Below are 20,803 nucleotides of genomic sequence, written 5' to 3' on the forward strand. Positions count from 1 at the left end.
AGAACCGACTCTCCATAGGGGAGACAGAACCAAAACATTTATTCAAACCCCGGAAGGCCACACCCCAACACCAGAAAGCCAAACCCATCACGGCAACAAAGAAGTCTATACACAATAACGACGCAGGACACGCCGCCATTCCCAAGCCTCCTCCCCTCCCCCCCCCCACCACGGCCTTCCCACAAACAAAACTCACAGCTAGCTGCGGCTTCCTCTCTCCCTCAGCGCTAACTGCTCTCACCAACTTCCTCTTCGCTCTGCTCCGCCCTTCCTGCCCCACCCCTTCAGCAAGCTCCTCCCACCACAGGCTCCCATGTGACCCACGCAGGTCACATGGGCCTATTAATGAATGGGAAGATGTTCAAATTAAGCAAAAACACGTTAACACTACCCTGCCTCAGTTTTATCAACTGTCCAATAAGGATGATAATAGCACGTGCCCTTATAATAAAAGTGCTTAGCATAGTGCCTGGCACATGTGGAGTGCTATCTGACTCTTCCTGACACAGTTTGAGGTTTTCTTGGCCAAGATATGGGAGTGGTTTGCTGTTTTCTTCTCCAGCTCATTTTATAGATGAGGGCATTGAAGCAAACAGGGTTGAGTGACTTGCCCATTTGAGCTCAGGAAGATGAGTTTTCCTGACTCCGGGTCTGGCACTACGCCACCTAGCTGCCTGTTTGGCACATAGTAGGCATTTAATAAATGTATCCTCCTGTATAATTTCTTCCCTTCTGCAGTCCTCATGTTCTTTCTTTGTAAAATGTAAGGGGTAGAAGTTGGGTCAGAGCCACAATTTCTGCCTGGTGGGCCACCCCTTCCATGAAGCTGAGAAGGGTTCCACCGATCCACATGCAGGTATCGAGTCTAGCCAAAAGGTAGACTTTCTTAACCAAGGACTACTGATCTATTGACTCTGGATGGATGAGAAGCATCCAAATTAGCATCAGGAAGGCCTGCGTTCAATCCTGCTTCAATGACCAAGGGCAAACCACTTAACCTCTCAGTGCTTCTGGGAACTCTCTGACCAGAAATCTAATTTGGGGGGAAGGTGAGAAATTAATATTAGAATGGAGTCCTCACCCTAGAGAGGGTTGGGGATCCAAACTACATCACCCAAGGTTCATTTCCAGCTCTAAACCTCTTGATTTTCCTTCTCATTCCAGGCAGTGGGTGCAGTAAAAAGAACGATTTGGATGAAGTCAGAGGATGCAAGTTAGTACCACAGCTACCTATGTGACCTTGGGCGAGTCTCTTTTCTTTGGGCTTCAGTTCTGTCAACTCTAAAATGATGCTGTTCAACAAGATCTCTGCTGTCTCTTCTACCTCTAAGTCTATAACTTTTCTCTTAGCCTTCTGCAACCACCAGACTTCCCAGACTTCCTAGCTGTCAGCCTAGCCTTCTAGGATCTTGACACCTTTGATACAGAGCAGAGGGCCTGGAGAGTATCCAGTTCCATCAAATCTAAAATAATGCGATTCGACAAGACCTCTGCTGTCTCTTCTACCTCTAAGTCTATAACTTTTCTCTTAGCTCAGCACAGCTCACCCAGGGGGGGAGAAAGGGAAATAGCTGTAGGGCCTTCTGCAACCACCAGACTTCCCAGACTTCCTGGTTGTCAGCCGAGCCTTCTAGGACCTTGCCATCTTTGATACAGAGGACATGGAGAGTATCCAGGGGAAGAAAAACCAGACACTCAGAAAGAAAGCTCAAGATGACAAAACAGCCCTAAGAACCCAGGCAAGTGAGTTTTTCTAGGACTCAAGAGATGAGAGGAGAAATAACTACACAAAACTATCCTGCCCTGGGGTCTCACAGCCCTGAGAACATGGTATGGCTATATCATGATATATTAGAAAAGTCACAGTGTCAGAGGCCTAAAATGGAAGGACCCTTAGAAGAAATAGGTCACCCCCCTCATTTTACAGAGAAGAAGACTGAGGCATAGGAAGGCTAAAGATGTGGCCCAAAATAACACACGTAGTAAGGTTGCAGAACCAGAATTTGAACCCAGATCCTCTGTCTCCAAATCTTGCCTTCTACTTTCCACTGCCTCCCTATCTTTAAGACAGTCACTGAGATTTACTCTGAAGGGCATCTAACGTGCTTTTTCTTGACACTGTCAGGCTCATCATTGTCCTCTTCCCAAAATTTCCAACCAACAATTTCAGAAAAAGGCCTGTCGGCTTTATGTGATGCTCATTTACAAAGGCAAGTCAGTCAGGCACAAACATGAGAGACTTCTGCCACTTTTATCCATATTCTCCACTATAAGATATGAATTGAAGTTATGTTTCCACAGAAAATATGTAATATATATAATACCTGTGTTTGCTGCTGAATGCAGGAAAATAGAGTAGAGGAGGAATGTTGAGTGAGGAACATCAGTTTACATTTCACTCAGTAGGATGTGGGGCCTGCTCATCAACATATCTAAGGGTGAACACCTCCTTCCTTTGAGCACTTTGAATGAAAATCCAGGAATTGTTTCTTTTGTGTCCACAACCCCAAAGACCTGAGGAAAACTTCATTCCACAACCTTATCTTGTATATGGAGACTCTTCTTATGTTAATGACAAGGGGAACTTTGACAGCCTGGGTACATCAACTGAGAAAATTCCTTTAAAAAAAGTTGATGACTTGTCAAAATAGAAAGATAATGAAAATGGGGGGGGTGTAGTGGTGGCCAAAATGTGAAATGTAATCGGGGGCAGAGACCCACATGGATAAGTTCTCTCTATTCCCAGCTTCCAAAGGACTCTCACTCGTTTGGTTGAAGTCTGAAATTCCCTTGAAGCTAGCTCTGGGGGCAGGGATGAAATCTACAGTATCGACCCCCTGGAAGTACCAATTGATTAGTTAATTAATCTAGCCAGGGATGGGAATGTGTGGGATGGATTTTACGAATCCAAAAATTAACAACAGAGGCGTCTCAAGGTGAAAGTAGAAAGGAAAATTTATTACGATCCCGGGAAAGGGCCACTCGGACACCGAAGGTCTCTCAGTGTCAGAGCGCACTGGACACAGAAAATTGGGGTGTTTATATAGGTCCCTAACCACAATTCCCCCTCCCAACCTCCTTCCTCTCAGCTTGCAGACGTAAGCTTTGAGGGTACAATCTAGACGCGATAAATCTACCCAGGGATAATGGCAAGGAACAAACAGTATGGTTATTTTTACAAGCAGGAGACAGTCATAAACTTCCCACCATCCTTGTTTCATTCTACTATCAATCTCAAGGTAGTAAATCTGTCTTAAATGACAATGACGATTAAACAAACAGTTCGGTTATCGGTGACAGGCAGGAATTAGTTGTTAGTTACCTAATCTTGCACATCTATATTGCACCTGGCTTTTCGGCTTTCCATCCATTCTTCCCCAAACAGAGGTTCTCTTATCTTGGGGTCAATGTACAGGGGTGAGTATCCTGTGTCTTATGCTTATCCTCAGAGAATTTTATGGTTGCTGACTTATTCACCTCAACCCTTCTTTCTTCCAGGCCTCTTGCCATTAGGTAAATACACAGGACCTGTTCTTAACCTCGGGGGGGCCTTACGGTCACTAGCTAAGCTTGTGGAAAGGAAAATATCTAAGTCTATTCTACTTATTTTATTTTATTTAATTCTTTCCCCTTTTATGAGAGGTCTTCACTCGTCCCACACAGGAATGTTTTTCACCTTGGGTTTGCTGAGATAGCTGAGTGAGAACAAAAGGCAGAAGACTCTTCCCTTAAGGTTTGCAAAGCTGCTCCAGCATCACACCCAGTATTGGCTAATTCTCTCCACCTCACTCTCCCCTCTTTTCCAATGACTCCAGCCCTAGCTGTTCCTCTGCTCTTTCTGCCCTGTTCCTCGCCTTCTTCCTGACTCCTTTCCCTTAAAGGCTCTGATTCAGGGGAGGATAAATGCACTTTGTCCTTACTCCTCGCCTTTCCCTTACCTGCCCTAAGGCGGTTAACTTTGTACCACTGCTGTTGCCTCCTGCCTCCCCCACCCCCTTTCCCCTTCCCCTAAGGGATCTGATCTTGAGAAGGACAGCTACACTCTGGATGTAGGTTATGGAGAGTCAGAAAAATGCTTCCCCCAAAGACCATAGAGGTGCTCTGACTCTCATCCACTCCTACCCCGTCAGATCTTAGATCCTTGCAAATTCCCCAAAACCCCCTTTCCTTGGAATAATAATGAGAGCCAATTCATGATGATGGTTTCTAGAAAGCCTCTAATTCCCTCTCTGTTGTTAAATTGTGAGCTCAGTTTGTATTCATCCTGTTAATTGTCAGTTTGTCTGTCAATATGTGTGTGAGTGTATATGCTGTGAAATGAGTCTATTACTTTGTAAAATTTGAAACGCAGGCAGCCACAGATTTCTAAGGCTGCAGCTAGGGAAACAAAGACTCTTTTCCTTGTAATTTCTTGTCCGGCCAACCTGGAATTACAGTGGAAACAGAGCTAAAAACATTTTAGCAGATTCTGGGATTAATCATTAAAAAGTTTGGAAACTGACTAGTTGGAATTAACCAGAGAACTCCTGAGACTGTAGATCACTCCAGGAGCTCACTCGTGCTAAAACACCTCCTCTCAATCCTGATCACTCATTCCCCACTCCCTCCCCAGAGTTAAGAGAGTATCTCAGTGTGGAAATTTTAAACAGCCATAGGAATCTCTAATCCCCAGATCAGATTATGAGACGAGAATATTGGAGAATTGTAGAGAAAACTTAAATCACTTTTTCCCACCTGGTAAAAGGAGGGGAGGCTCAGTAATTTGAAGGCTGGCAGTAGCTTTGTGCCCCTGGGCACCTTGTAGCCCACTCTTCTACTGCTCTTGGTAAACTCCACACTTCTCTGTTCCAATTGCAAAACTGTATTTTATTTCTGTTTGACCTGTTGCCTGATTTATAAAGGGAAAATAATAATGGTTGTTGCTATGGGATCAAAATGATATAATGATTATAAAATGCTTAACATAAAGTCTGGTATATGCTAGACACAACATTGTTATTATCTCTCTCTAATTTAATGATAATTGTTAACTTTTGAAGTAGATGTTGAATACCGAAGGTAATAAGTTGAATAATTTCTACACATGATAATCTGGAAATGCAAATGATGTCATCAGAAATTTATTGTTTTTGTATGTCTAAAATTATATTGTATCTCAAAAATTCTCTTAGGAGTCTAGTGGAGGACAGCCTGCAGCCAAACTCATGAGAGGGAACCTCTAGGAGGGAAGAGAGGATATCATTAAGGCAATCATGAATATGCCTGAATGATCCAGAATCTCAGGATATAAGGAATTCTCTAAGTAGAAGGCAGAGGAGTTGAAGCATTTATTGAAGCTCCAAAATAGCAGACCCACAGACCAGTGTCCCCAATTCCATATCCTGGCAAGAACCTTACAAGACCAATATGCCCATCTCACAATAGTGACCAGGAGGTTACAGAAAAATATTATGGCAGCAAGCTAAGCTATACTGCTGCTTCCCCCCAATGCTAGGGCCCTCCAGTAAGAAGATTACCCACTGGCCTCAAGCCCTTGCTCAGCACTCTCTGGTCTGCACAAGGGTCAGTCCTGCTTTTAGTAGTGCCTGCTGCAGCTGCTACCACCACCTCTCCTTCTCTTCCCTCTGCTACGTCTCAATCTCCAACCTGTGTTCTCTCCTTTATACATAGTCACCAGACGTCATCCCTTCAACTAGAACATCATCTGAGTGACCAGAACTCAGGCGCCTACCATGGGCTCCGGTCTTAGCTACTCCCCCTAGGACCCTGAGAGCCCCCCCCCAAGCCTATTCAAATGAGCGGGAAAAATCTTCTCATTTACTGATTGCCTTTACACCTCCCTGTATATCAAGAGGAAAGACATTTCTTCTTCACAGTCCTGGCCCTAGATTTTCCTCCCACTTCTCTCTCTGCCTGAAGGGAGTTTAGGGAGTGCAGTGGGCAGAGCACTGGACTAGGATTTAGGAACACTTGAGTTCAAATCCAGCCTTAGACACTTAGTAGCTGAGTGACCCTAGGCAAGTCACCCAACCTATGTTAACTTCAGTTTCCTCAATTCTCAAATGTGGACAATAATAGCACCTACCTCCCAGGGCTGTTATACGGATGGAATGAGATAGTATTTGTAAAGCACTTAGCACAGTGCCTGGCACATAGGAGGCATTTAATAAATACTTCTTTCCCTCCTCTTCTTCTTTCTCTGGCCATACTCCTGCCTTTTTTTTGTTAGGGGGATGAGGTAATTGGGGTTAATTGACTTGCCCTGGGTCTCACAGCTACTAAGTGTTGTGTCTGGAGCTGGATTTGAACTCAAGTCCTCCTGACTCCAGGGGTTAGTGCTCTATCCACTGGCCACTTAGCTGCCCCCATATACCTTTCTCTACCTCATCCAGTCCACTCAAAGAGTCAACAAAACTGAAGAGATAGAAGGAATCTATCCCTATGCCTTGGCACTGGCTTAGAATGTGCTACTTCCTCACCCCTGTCTACTGAGCCTTAGTTCAGGGACCCCTTCCACATGACATCTTTCCTGTTCTCCCAGCTACTAGTACCTCCATCTGAAAACTAACTTGTTTTTATTATTATTATTGTTTTTGATAATAATGATCACAGCTAGCCTTTACATAACATTGTAAGGCTTACAAAGTGCTTTTCAAATACCTCATTCGATCCTCACAGTGACTGGGAGAGGTGGGTGCCATTATTCTCCCCATTTTTACAGATGAGGGAACTGTGGAACTGAGAGATGTAGTCACGTGCCCAGGGTCACACAAGTAGTAAAATGAGCTGGAGAAGGAATGACAAACCACTCCAGTATCTTTGCCAAGAAAACCCCAAATGAGGTCAAGAAGAGTTGGCTATGACTAAATAACAACAATGCCCCTCACCTTTCCAATAGAATGAGAGAATCTGCGTCTCACTTTTATTTTTGTATCCTCAGTGCCTAATAGTGCAGAGCAGGCATCTATTTAATAAATACTTGTTGAAAGAAAATTATTGGTTTGAATTGAACATGTCCATATATAATTTATTGTCAGTTTCCTACTTCAGCTTTTCTCAAAGGCCTTCTCTGTGCAGGGCCCTATACTAAGTGCCTGGGATATAGATTTCTTTGTCCTTATGATTATGCATAAGTATAAAACATTAAATAGATACTTTCAGGGACTTTTCACCAACCCGCATCCCTGTACATCATACTTGAGCTTTAGTGTTTGCTCTTTGCCTTACTGATACCTTATACCCTTGCCATGGAATCACTCACCTAAAGGACAAATTAGCATGTAAAAAATAGCTACTGTCTTTTTCTAAGAAAGTTCCTGCTGACCTACTTAAGACCCCTGCTTAAAACTTCTTCTACCTCTAATTTCTTCTGTCTTGGATTTTACTCTTCAACCCACAGTCCCTGTTGTGGGAGGGTTAGGGCTATGTAAACAATAGTTAGCTATTGTTCCATTTGGAGGCGCAGAGTGAGATTATCTCTATCTAGGCAAGTTAGGTTTGTGATGAATACCCATAAACTTAAATCAGAAACTAAGGGAAATAACTATGGGTGAGGAATTAGGCTCTTCTCCTTATTCAGCAGTCATTAATAAAAACCCCTGCAGCATTCAGAGCACTGCACTAGCTACTAGTCTTTGTATTCTAGGGACTTATCCTAATGGATGAGCCACCTGTAATGAACAGAAATAGGGAAAGCAGCAGTCATAGAAGAGTATGTCCAATAGAAAGGCTAGGAAGAGATTACTGCATTACGAAGTGAATGGAATGAGTTTTAGGGCAGTTTCCTAAAGAGAAAAAGTTTTGAATTTGGGTTCTACTGAAGGTCAAGTAAGTGAAAAAGTGGCTCACTGGATCAGGGCCTTCAGAATTAGTGGAGAAGTAGTGGGAGGGCAGAGGAATAAATGATGAGATAAAAGAGTGGACAGGCAAGCATATTTGGGAGACTAGTCTGCTTGAGTGGAAAAGGTGACGAAAAATGAGAGGTTAGGTTACCAACTGGGGCCAAGGTATAGAGGATCTTGAATGTTAGGCTCAGGCCTTTGTTCTTCAAGTTTCATGAGACATTTACTTCCCACATATCACTTCTCTATTCATAACTCTCCATTTGCTCTCTCTTGTGGAATGATCTGGCAGTGATGTCAAACTCAAATAGAAGTAGGGGTAGGGTAGGAGACCATACATAGGGATCTCTGTGGGCCATTTATTAACTTAGAAAACCAAATATGAGCATTACCTATATTCTATTGTATTTTTACTTATTTTGTTACATTTTCCCCAATTACATTTTCGTAGTTCATGTGGGCTGTGTGTTTGACACCTCTAGTGTGCAGGACGGATTGGAGGGAACAGACTGTAAGCAGTCTTGTGATGGGTTAAGTGAAGAGAGTTTGGACAAGAGTGGTACTGGTGGGGAAGGAAAATAAAGTGTAAGTGGCCATGCATGACACATATAACCAGGGACTTCCTTCACTCTTTCATATTCCTGAATGTAGCCCTCAAGCAAAAAGCCCTGGGGAGACCAATGAACTGATGATCTAGTCTGATTAGCAAGCAAAAAGTAAAAGGAGGGGGGAGGTGGCCTGAGTTTATTCCTGAATTGATTAATAGCTTTCTACTTTCACCATTCCCTCTCTTTTCCTCATTTTGAGTCACTGCCCAAACAGAATCAGTTGCCAAGGCCTACCAGGTCTACCTCCATGCCATCTGGCCACACTCTTAGCATCCCTAGTCCAGACGCTCATTACTTCCACCTGGATTACTGATTGCCTTCTTCCTGGTTTTCCTGGCTTTCCCCACTCTAATCTACCTTAAAATAACTACTGAAATATCCTTCTAGAGGCATGAGTCTGAGAGGCATGCCCCTGCTCAGAAAAGTTCAGGGACTTCCAATTACTGGGAGAATAAAACACAAATTGCTTGTTTTAGGACTGTGCACATAAGGGTCTGCATATTCTTAACTCCAGCCTGCCTTCCAAGCTTATTTCCTGTTACTTTATGTTGTGGCCAAACTGACCTCCTGTCTCCTGACTCTGCATGTACACAGGCTCTTCCCTCTCCCTGGAATACACTCCCTTTCCAAATCTTGCTAGTCCTTCTAAGGCTCAGCCAAAGGTTCCATCACCTGGGCTTTTTAAAAACTTGCCCTGATTCTCCCCTCCTCCTCCCTGACCCTCCCTCCACACACAGCTGAGTGTTCTGTCCCTTTTCCTAAGGCATTCTGAATCTCTTTTTTGTCCCCATTGCTCCCTATGCTCCCTAGAATGTGAACTTGAGGGAAAGAGCTTCCATTTCAGTTTTGTATCCCTAGCACCTATCACACGTCTGTAATGGGCAAAATTCGCTACTAATTTTATCCATTGTTCAGGCCTTGATCTTCCCCTTTGGAGAATGGACCACATTTCTTTCTCTTTTTCTATTATAATGGAAGCTCATTTTTAGTAGGGATCATTTCATTCTTTGTATTTTTATACCCCAGTACCTGGGGATTAACAAATGCTCATTAACCTACTGGCTGATGTCTACCAGGATGAAGGAACTCTCCAGGTTTTTGGAGAGACCGTGTCCTCCTTGTCCTGGCTCAGGTACTATTATATGTGTGCCCGGTGCGCCCTCTGGTGTCAGTGCCTGGTTCTGTCACATGGGTTTCATGGGATCATATAGATTTAGGGTGGAAAAGGAACTTAGAGGTCATAAAGTCCAACCTCCTTATTTTACAGATGAATAAACTGAGGCCCAGAGAAATGAACAGACAAAGTCATACAGCTAGTAACTATTTAGGGGGATTGGAACCTTGCCTCAGATCCACTGGACTGTGAGTCTATAGATTCCCAAAATTATAGAATGTTGGAGCTTGGAAGGAAATTAAGGACTATCTAGTCCAACACCAACATTTTACATATGAGAAAAGGAGGACCTGGAAATAAGATGACTTGCCTAAAGGCACACATTTGGTCTAAAAGCCAAGTCTCCTGCCTTGTTCTCTACTTCTACACAACAAGGGTCTTGATTGCCCTGTGGTAGGTTGTCCTGTTCCAGTCCTTCACTGTGCCCTTTTTCTTCTGTCTCTCCTCTCCCCCACAGGGCATTGCAGGTACAGATGTGGCAAAGGAGGCATCAGACATCATTCTAACAGATGACAACTTTACCAGCATTGTTAAGGCAGTGATGTGGGGTCGAAACGTCTATGATAGCATTTCCAAGTTTCTGCAGTTCCAGCTCACTGTCAATGTGGTGGCTGTGATTGTGGCCTTCATTGGGGCCTGTTTCACCCAGGTGCAATGAGGAAGCTCAGTCTGGGGGATGGGTCAAAAGGTGGATGGGAAATGGGAAGTATGGCAGCTAAGAAGAATAAAGGAGAGCACTGTGCTGCTAGGGCAGATGAGAAGCCCAGGCCACTTCTGTGACATCTTCAGATGTCTTGGTGAAGAACTCCAGTAATTATAAGCAGGAGTTACTATCATTGAACAGTTTACTCCTTACAAAGCACTTTGCTCATAGCAATGTAGTAAAAGCATGTAGTGAAGGCAGTTAGAAGAACAGCAACCCCATCTTACGTGTAGTAGGCAAATGGAGATTCAGCAACGTTACAGATGCCTTGTCCATGCTCACTGGTTGGGAAGTGTGTGGACTAGACCTTGGTTCCAGTCTCCAACCATCAAAGTCCAGTGCTGCTTCTGTTTCAGGGAGTAGGGATAGAAGAAAGAATGGGGCAAAGAAAGGGGAAAGGTTTATGGAAAAAAAAAGTTGAAAAGGGAAATCCTTTTCTTCCTGCTAGGATTCCCCACTGAAAGCTGTGCAAATGTTGTGGGTGAACCTGATCATGGATACTTTTGCCTCCCTTGCCCTGGCTACCGAGCCACCCACAGAGGTGTTGCTCTTGAGACAACCCTATGGCCATGATAAGCCACTGATCTCCAGCACTGATATGCTGGGACATGCAATCTACCAGGTTTGCATTGTCTTTATCCTTCTTTTTGTTGGTGAGCCAAGGCAGGGGTTAGGAAAGGAGACCCCAGAGAGCTAGACTGTGGGGAGTGGGCAAGGCATTTTGTTTCTTGGTAACTAGGGTCCTACGATCCCACGGTTTCTCCTAACCCCCCTCCCAAACTTATCTTGTCTTCCCTACCTAGGTGAAAAGTTCATCAACAGTGGGAGAAAATCCCCCTTAAATGCCCCACCCTCCCAACATTATACCATTGTATTCAATACCTTCATCCTAATGCAGCTCTTCAATGAAATCAATGCCCGAAAAATCCATGGTGAGAGGAATGTCTTTGAAGGCATGTACCGTAACCCCATCTTCTGTAGTGTGGTGATTGGCTCATTTATCATCCAGGTAAGACAAAGTTTGAACAGTCAGAGTCCCAGGGAGAGAGCAGGAAGGGCAAGAGGCCACCCAGGGTAGTGTGGGGCTGAAGGTGGGATATCCTTTATGTGGGACTCCATATTCTCTCTGAACCTAATACAGAATGTGAGCAGTAAATGCAGCTTGGGCTGGGGGTTAAAAACTTTGTAGATTTCCTTAATATTGCTGTTGGTCCATCATTGTGGAAATGGAAAATTATTCTTGCAAGTGAGTACAGAGCACAAAAATGCAATGAGATTTAACAGTAACATGAAGCTGCTGCAATTGTTATCATGCTAATTAAGGGAAGGAACAAGAGTCCCTAAGGAAATAGTTAGTATCATTGGTAAGAGGGCTGTACTTGACTTGGATAACACCCATACCATACCTTTCTCTGAGATCCCATCTTTAACAGCCTTTCTTTGCTCTGGGAATACAAAGGCAGGCTTCTTCCCTCTCTCTTTTGCGTATGTCAGTGCCATGGATTTCCAGGGTCCTGATTCTCATTATGTCCTTGGGTGTTAAACTGGTTAGAGAGAACTGGGGGTGGGGGTGTGTGTCAACAATCTGGCTAGCAGCTGCTGTGAGGGTGTAAAGGGGAACAACAACCAGCTCACAGAATGCTGCAAGCCCAGGTCCTTTTCATCTACTTTACTAAGGAAAACAACGTTAAGGGGTTAACAATCTTACTTTAATCCAGCATACAAATATCATTTACTTAGTTCGGGGGAAAAAACCAGCACCCTGAATTACAGACCAAATACAATTCATAGTTATCAACATCTGAGCATTCAGCCGGGGAGCTCATTATAATGGCTGACCCAGACAGTGTTGCCCATAACAACTGGGACTTAGAGGATCGTAAGTTAAAGGACCCTTAAAGGTCACCTAGTCTAGCCCCTTTATTTTACGGATGAGGAAACTGAAGCAGAGACAGGGTGGTGTAGTAGGTAGAATGAGTTGAAACTTTTACCCACCTACTAACTTTGTGACCCCACACTTTAGTTCCCTTATCTGTAAGGACTCAGTGGCCTTCTCCCCTCCTTTCCCGTGCTAAAGCTATGATCTTGTTGATCCTATAAAATCCAGAATAGTAAGTGACTTTCTTGCCCAAGGTCACACAGACAGTGAGCAGCAGAACTGGGTTTTGAAGCCAGGTCTTCTAACCCTAAGCCCATGCACTTTTTTTTTCCAATGACAAGGCTCACTTTAGGTCAAAAGAACTACGCTCAAACTCTGCCTGTGTAACCTTAGTTAGGCAAGTCACTCTCTGAGCCTCAGTTTACTCACCTATAAAATGAAGGCATTGGACTGGCTGATTTCACATCTCAATCTTCTCGAGTCCTGGCTCTGTCATTTATTAGCTGTGTGATCATAAGCAAATCACTTCCCCTCTCAGATGAGAATGCTTCCATGACCTACCTTTCTACCTTACAAGATTATGGAAAGGAAAGCACTTTGGAAATGGAAGGTCCTATACAAGCAAGAGCCGCCATTATTCAGCCACTCACCTCTGCTCTAGCCATGTCTCTTTTTTTCTCACAGATCCTCATAGTGGAAATCTCTGTCTCAGTCTTCTTTCTAGTCATGGACCCTTGGGTCATGACCTCTGGTTTGAGCCAAACTACACTTCCACCTTTGTCCTTAAGGAACTTGTTAGTCCCTAGCTGAGGGAGGTGTTTCTCTACTTGGTACCAAAGATTCTTCTGCTGGACTGTTGCCTTTTTTCCACTGACTTAGCAGTTGCTTCCTTCCCCACTCTCCTATAGGTCCCTTGTTCTGGGCCATGGAAGTCATGCCCTCATCCCTGAACCCCTGACCTATTTCTTTGGTCAGTTTTCCTGAAGCACATTGACTAGCTAGTCACCAAACTTAGGTCTGCATTTTGAGGCTGTATTTTTCTGTATTTTTGAGACTTTCTGCGACTGTCATCTCTTGGCAGCTGAGTCTGAGCTCAGTATAGCAGCACCAACTACCTATTGGCTATCCCAAAGGCTTCTCAAATTCAACATGTCCAAAACATAAAACTCTGTCACTTTCCTTTCCCTTCTTCCTCACTTCCATTTTTTCAGTCACCCAAATCCACAACCTCAGTCAGCCTTGACATTCACTCTGCCTCACTTTTCATCCAATTAGTTGCCAAGTACTGTCATTTACAACATCTCTTGTATTCATCCCCCTCTCTCTCCATTCATTACCTCTTGCCTGAATTATTATCATGGCTTCCTAATTGGTCTCCTTGCCTCCACATAGCTGTCAGAGTGATTTTCCTAAATTTTAGGTTTGAATTCAAGATTGATACTGTCATTAGAAAGGGGTTTGGAGTAGTGTCTTGGAAAGTAGATGCAGCAAGTAGCAGAAAAGGAAAGATTAAGAAGCTTGAGGTAGGCAGAGAACCAGTAAGCACACTCACTAGAACAAGCTTTGGGAAAGAAGACAGAAGAGGGACCCTAGGAATCATTGGTGCTATAGGTGGTCCCAGAAAAGGAGTTCAGAGGGACTTTAGAGAGTAGCAATTAATAAATTTTATAGCCAGATGCATACAAAGCTTAAGTTTAGTATGAAGTCAGTTAGAAATTAGATAAATACAGGTTTGTGTTTTTGTACCAACCGCTATTTTAAATGTTAGTATAGATTAGATAGCTTTACAAGCTCAAAGAACCAAATGGGAGAAGAACACTTATTTGCTTTTCCACAGAAAGCTATTGAATAATGAATGGTAGCAATAAATATTTCTTTTTCTACAAGATACCTTATTCCAGGACCATCTCTGTGCAGTATCAGATTCAGGAGCTACATAAGGGCGGGAATTGTGATCTGTCATGATGGCAACGAAAAGTCTCCTTTCTTGGTGATGGAACTCCAGGATCATGTCTGTACCTACTTACACAAAATGATAGCCAGTTAAACCTTATGCCTTGTTTCCCTGCCCACCCACGTCCAGTTTTTGCCTAACTTAAGAGATTTCACCTCTCTCATTGTGCCCATCCCTACAGATAATCAACTCAGTGCCTACTTCAAAACTGACTTTCTTGAAGGAAGCTGGGTATGCCATCACCAAAGAAGAAATCTCCAAGAGAAGCCTGGCTGAGGGACTGGAAGAAATTGACTGTGGAGAAATGGAGCTGCGCCATGGCCAGATTCTCTGGTTCCGGGGTTCACTTTCTGCTAAGCAGGTAAGGTGACCCAGGGTTAAGGACACTCAAGCATTGATAGATTTTTTTGTTGGCAGGGTAGCCCTAGTTTGGACAGTGTTCATCCCCCTCCAGAAAAGAACTTTCAAATAGTGTCTCCATGAAGACAGAATTCCTATCAGATCCTTGCTGAGTCTCCTTTTCTAAGCCACTGCTGCTTTTTTCCTGCCATGATAGTATGGTGAGGAAAAGGATAGGCAGGGGAAAGTTTGGCCAGAGCCCAGCCCCATCCCCTGTCTTTCTCCTACTAACTTTAATAGTACAGTGAGAGATGTGCTGGGTGCAGGTGAGTAAAGAGAGGTGCCTCTTCATGATTAAGTGTCTTTTGCAGGATCCAAACTTGCTACCAGGATGAGGAGAAGCCAGCTTCCTTTGGCCCTCTATCCATCTCCCTGCCCTTATTAGAACCTAGCTCCTTCCCTCAGCCTAACAGGGACACCATTTAGTAGTTCCCTAGTGGTTTCCCTATCTTCAGTTAGCCAGTTCTATGAGTTGGCAATGCCCATAAAGGACACTGAGGTGGCCTTTCTAGACGGACCCTATTTATACCATTTTCAAATCATGTCATGAGACCTAAGCAGCTAAACCTTTCAGTTGGTCTTATAGTTTAGAAATGCCTCAATCTGCCTTACCCACAGAACACAAAATTGGTGATATTGGCATTTTTAACTAAGCCTGGCACAAGACCACTTTCCCCATGGACAAAGTGCTGCTCTCCAGGCTGGTGACATAGCAGGCTTTTATGAAACCCAAAGATCCCTTCCCTTCCTTAACTCTTCAGAGTCTCCAGAGCCAAAACCCTGGTGCCTGGGATTTTTGGGTACCCCTCCCTTTGAGGCATTCATTACTTTCCTTTGGATCTGCTCTTTTTAAAGTAACCTATGTTTTTGCTTTTCCTCCCTTTAGGGTCTCCTGCCTTCTCTTGTCCTAACCAGATCCCCTGGCGCAGTGTCTTTTGATTCCTACCAACCCTTCTCTTGGGGCCTAGGGTTTCCAGGGTTTCCTCTCTACCCTTATTCTCCACCTTACTTCCCTCCAAGCCGCCATATATACATGTTTATATTTGGTGTGACCTACCCACCTGACTCTGGTCATCCAGCCAACTTTTGAGGGGTAAGGGTAACAAGGGAGTATAAATCTATATAAATATACATATACCTTACTTGGGCATACACTTGAGCACTGAGGGACAGAGCCTCAGAGGAGAGTGTTTAAGAGTAGGGAAGGGGGCAGTTAGGTGGCGCAGTGAGTAGAGCACTGGCCCTGGAGTCAGGAGTGCCTGAGTTCAAATCCGGCCTCAAACACTTGACACATTTACTAGCTGTGTGACCTTGGGTAAGTCACTTAACCGCAATTATCCTGCCTTCCCCCCCTGCAAAAAAAAAAAAAAACCAAAAAGAGTAGGGAGGCAGCTGGGCTCCAGCTACATTGTCAGTCTTTGAGCTTCTACCCCATATGTGCAATAGCAAGTAATGCCCTATAATCATCCTAGTCTGCACATACTATCACTGAAGGGAAATGGTTTTAGCTATGGCAGCCATCCCTGGACACCCTACTCCCATGTGATAGGGAAGGACCCTCTGTGCTTGCCCTAACTCATTCAAAGCCAGTGGGGAATTAGGTCACTAATGTGATGCAAGAGAAGATGGGTAGGGTAGTAGAAGGGCTGATGTTTCAGCCCATGCCATGTTCTGAATTCAGAAACCTATTTGGAACACTCTTAAGTCTTCCCAAACAACCTCCTGAATAAGAATGACCAATTGACCAAAAGCAGCTAGCCTTTTTGCTTTCCCAACTTCCTCTTCCCCTGCGGAAGTGTCATAGGGACTAAAATGAATGAAACCAGATCATCTTCTAGTCCTTTGGTAGATGTACCTGGGGAAGGAAGGGACATGAGTGCTTTCAAGGCTATTCTACAGGGTATAAACTTTGTGTGGTGTCTAGAGTTGTGTACACATTTAGGGAATGGAAAGGTGGTGCTTTCCCACAACTCTGGTTTTTGGTCTTTACCTGTACCAAACAGTAAGATGGTTTGAGGGATTGATGGGACCAAATAGGAGGGGAATGAGCCCTGCCTATCATTGGGCTGACAATATGTGCTGTCAGAAGGGTAGAAGCACAGATGGTGTTAATGTCCTCTGCCTCTAAGGGGCAAAGCAATTTGGAAACCAAATCTTCTCCTTCCACAGGGCCAGAGTAGCAGCTGTTCACCACCACCATCTTTACCACCTCCTCTCCCTCCCCTTTCTCAGTCTAACCCCCAGGTTATTCCCAGTACTTGCCAGGTCCTCAGGGTTAAAGGTTTCATCCTTAATGGCCATGGACAGAGGAGGAAAGAATGCTCTTAGATCAGCCCCATCTGGGCTTGTTGACATAAGATAGAGGCATCTCTGAGCTTACTCAGAGAACAAAGAGATCAGATTTTTCTTCTGGTTAATCAGTTCATACTCTGAGTCTTATTGAAATTACAAAAATGATATAAAATGGTATTAAATTATGCTCTATACATATGCATTCATGGCAATAGATACTTTAAGGGAGATAATCTTAAAGGGAAAGATTAATTAAGTACCTCTTGGACCACTTCATCTTTAGCATCCATAGTCCTTTGGCATCTTTCGAGGACGATTTCTTCCACGAACTCAGTTCCAGGAGGAATTCTTTAGTGCTGAACAGGAATCTATCCATAGGATATATCTCACCTTGTTTCAATAATCCTGCTAGCAGTTGCTGTGGGGGTGTAAGATCCATCAACAACCAGCACCCACAAAGCTGCCAACATGGGCTCTTTTGATCTGCTTTACTAAGGAAAGTAGCACTAAGGGGTTAACAATCTTATTTCAAACCAATGTAGAAATATCATTCACCTTGTTCAGGGGGAAAAGCCAGCACCCTAAACTTTAAAACAAATACAAACAAATTACAAATGTCAACAGACTGACCTTGTCTTATTCAAATCACAACACAGTTACCAGAGAAGACCAACATCTGAGTTGTAAAGCTGGGGGGGAAGTTGCAGCTTACCCAGAGTCTCAACACTCCTTCCCTGAGTGTGCCCCCGAAAATCCAATGCCAAGCTGTCCTCAATTATGTCCTATTGTAATACTGGAAAAATCAGGAGACCTCTGAGAAACCCCAGTTTGCATGATAAGGAATGGACTTAGACTTTCTGGCATTTAGCAGATATCCCTGAGGCTCTGTGACTCCACCAAGGAGTGTCAATAAGATTATCCACTTAAGGATAACCTGTCAGAATCTTTTGCTCAGTCAGGACCTTTTGTTCCTGTTCCCCCCACCCTGTGACCTGGCCTGTAGGTTCCAGAAGATATTTAACCACTGTACTCCCATATGTCCTATATAAGCCATACCTTCACCCTAACACGGGGCCATTTGATCTGGGTGGCATACCCCTAATGGCTGCCGGCTAATAAATTCTCCATTTAAAACTTATATTCTGTGGCGTGTATCACTCACTTCTGGTACATCATTTTGGAAGCCCCAGCGAGATGAGGCAGTATTTCGTGTTACTGCCCTGGAAACACACACAGAATTTCGGACGTCAACAGGGAGTCTCTGCCCCCGATCCACCTTCTCTCACTTCAGAGGGCCAGCTCCTGGGTATTTCTTTTCCTAGGACTTTGATGTGGGGTGATGGTCTCGGAGAATGGGCTCTTTGCTGACTTGTCCCTTTTTGGCCTACAGAGAATTCCGGAGAATTCTGGTTTTCAGACCTCTAGAGATAAGGTTTCTGTTTTGGGGCTAGCTGTTTGGTCTCTGTTAACACGGTAACCCTGATGAGGGGTGTTTTCAGATTTGGGGGAAAATTTGGGATGCTATCTTTTCCCATTGGGGTGTGGGAAGATTGGGGGTCGTATCCCTAAGGAGGAAACCTGGTTTACTTTCTTTCCTCTGAGGGGACTTGTTTAGTCTTCAATTGACCCATGCTATTGGTTTTCTGTTTTGTGTTGAGGTGTGGGAAGATTGGGGGTCGTATCCCTAAGGAGGAAACCTGGTTTAATTTCTTTCCTCTGAGGGTATTTGTTTAGTTTTAAATTAACCCACGCTATTGGTTTTTCTGTTTTGTGTTTTGGGGTATGAGGAAGATTGGGGGTTGTATCCCTAAGGCGGAAACCTGGTTTAATTTCTTTCCTCTGAGGGTATTTGTTTAGTTTTAAATTAACCCACGCTATTGGTTTTTCTGTTTTGTGTTTTGGGGTATGAGGAAGATTGGGGGTCATTATCCCTAAGAAGGAAATTTCTTTCCTCCGAGGGAATTTATTTAGCCTTCAATTAACCCACGCTATTGATTTTTCTGTTTTGTGTTGAGGTGTGAGAGAGATTGGGGTCGTATCTCTGAGGAGGAAAATCTTTCCTCTGAGGGGACTTATTTAGCCTTCGATTTCACCCACACTGTATGGTTCTCTGTTTTATGTTCTGTACGTTTTGAATTTGTCTGTGCCTGTGTGTCTGTCAAAATTGTGAAATGTCTATGTTTTGTTAAAAAAAATCTGAAACATAGGCAGCCAGAGATTTCAGGCTGCAACTAGGGAAACATACTCCTTTCCTCGTGGTTCCTGTTTGGCCAACGTGGAACTATGGTGGGAATGGGTTAAAATTTTGGCAGATTCTGGTTTTTAAATTGTTAAAAAAGTTTGGAAATTGGTTAGTTGAATTTTGAGAGAAAGAACTGAAATTGTAAATTCATTCCAGGGGCTCACTCTTGCTGAAACACCTCCTCCCAATGAATGCCTTCTGGCTAAAATTAAAAAAAAAAAAAAACCTCCGTTAAAGTCTTCAGTGGGACCCTAGCATTTGTCTTTGTCCCTGATCACAGTTAGGAGGGACTCTTTTCACTTAGATTCAAGTGCAAAAAGGTTTTGAGAAGTAAGCAAAAGGTGAAGTTTGCTTGAATTACAATTACTGAGATCTTTTCACTATTGTTGTCCTGTCTCTGACAGAGCTAGGGCTGCAGTAAAAGTTAGAGCAGTTAAATCAAACTCCTCTCCTCCCAGATCAGATTAGAGGAGAATGCAGGAGAAACTGTATGGAAAACTTAAATCATCCTCCCCACCGGACAAAAGGAGGAGAGGGACAGAAATTCACAGACTGACAATCAGTCCTGTGCCCCTGGGTACCTTTGTAGCCTATCCTTGTGGCAAAGTTTTAAAAAGTAAATTTGTGAAAGAGAGAGATAGAAACCTGTATAAAGGAATTTAGGGAGGTTGTAGAATAGCAGCTTGAGATCACCTGGCTAGCCAGGGGCCCATGTGCTGCTCTTAGTTGCCATGTGCTCCTGACCTCACCCTTCGCCCACCATCCACATTGAAAAATTATGGGAGCTGAAGCTAAAAGAAACTTGTAAAGAAATAGGGCTGGTTAGTTAGTGCTTGGAAGGTAAGCTCCTTTGCCCTCAAGGGGCTACCAAGCCCCACCTAGGGAGGAGCCCTTAGAAAACTGAAAGGGATTTTTCCCTTTATCTGAGACAGCAGGCTGAAGGGGAAACTGAGAAATATTTTAGCTTGATAGAAAGAATGAGTGGGGGTGTTGCAAGCCCATGTGCTCTTAAGGACCACTCCCTCTTATCTTCCTTAGGAGTCAAAAAAAATCCTTTTAGGCATTTTTTGTATAAGATGAAGCTTGGAAAAAGTGGGTGCAAATTAAGTTTCTCATTCTTTCATAAGTTCATTCATGGCCAGGCAAAAGTTCCTAATACCTGGGCCAGAGGTAGTGAGTGCTGAAGGATATACATCTAAATAAAGTGTATTTAGGATGTTAATGTATTAATATATGTAATGTATGTATTTATATGTTAATGTATTAATATAAAAATACCAGAAGTGATAGGATCAACAATTCCTATATGTGATAATCTGGAAATGCAATTGATGTCATCTGAAATTTATTGTTTCTGTATTTCTACAATTATATTATATTTCTTATTTTCTATTTTCTATTCTCTTAGATTGTGTAGTTTTGAGAAGACCATTATGTGATTTTAATTTGAGTTTGATATATGTGAATTGGATGCTCTTAAACGATGTGATCAAAAGTTGGTAATTTTAAACTATCATATTTGGTTTAGAAATGTATCTACCTAGACTGAAATGAATAGTTCAAATTTTACATACATAATAATGTTTAGGGCATCATCACATTTCTATAATATAAAAATATTTTGTTAGAGTTGCATTAGGTTAAGAAGTTGGACAATTGCTGTAACCTAAGAAATTATTACCTCCAAGTTTTGTCTGGAAGTTCAGTTGAA

At 43.3% G+C, this 20,803-nt stretch overlaps 1 protein-coding gene across 1 annotated transcript in view; it reads left to right on the forward strand.

Annotated features, from left to right (window-relative positions):
• Positions 1 to 850: 850 nt before the first annotated feature.
• Positions 851 to 20,803, forward strand: part of LOC118851196 (plasma membrane calcium-transporting ATPase 4-like) — a 63,645-nt gene continuing 43,692 nt past the window's right edge. Inside the window, exons 1-6 of the mRNA XM_036760704.1 lie at positions 851 to 856; positions 10,081 to 10,272; positions 10,775 to 10,979; positions 11,130 to 11,335; positions 12,890 to 12,943; positions 14,341 to 14,520. Coding sequence (XP_036616599.1) covers positions 851 to 856; positions 10,081 to 10,272; positions 10,775 to 10,979; positions 11,130 to 11,335; positions 12,890 to 12,943; positions 14,341 to 14,520 — 843 coding nt within the window. The remainder of the gene's footprint in view (positions 857 to 10,080; positions 10,273 to 10,774; positions 10,980 to 11,129; positions 11,336 to 12,889; positions 12,944 to 14,340; positions 14,521 to 20,803) is intronic.

The sequence above is a fragment of the Trichosurus vulpecula genome, chromosome 5 (genome assembly GCF_011100635.1).
Source record: "Trichosurus vulpecula isolate mTriVul1 chromosome 5, mTriVul1.pri, whole genome shotgun sequence".
In the NCBI taxonomy this organism is placed as follows: Eukaryota; Metazoa; Chordata; class Mammalia; order Diprotodontia; family Phalangeridae; genus Trichosurus; species Trichosurus vulpecula.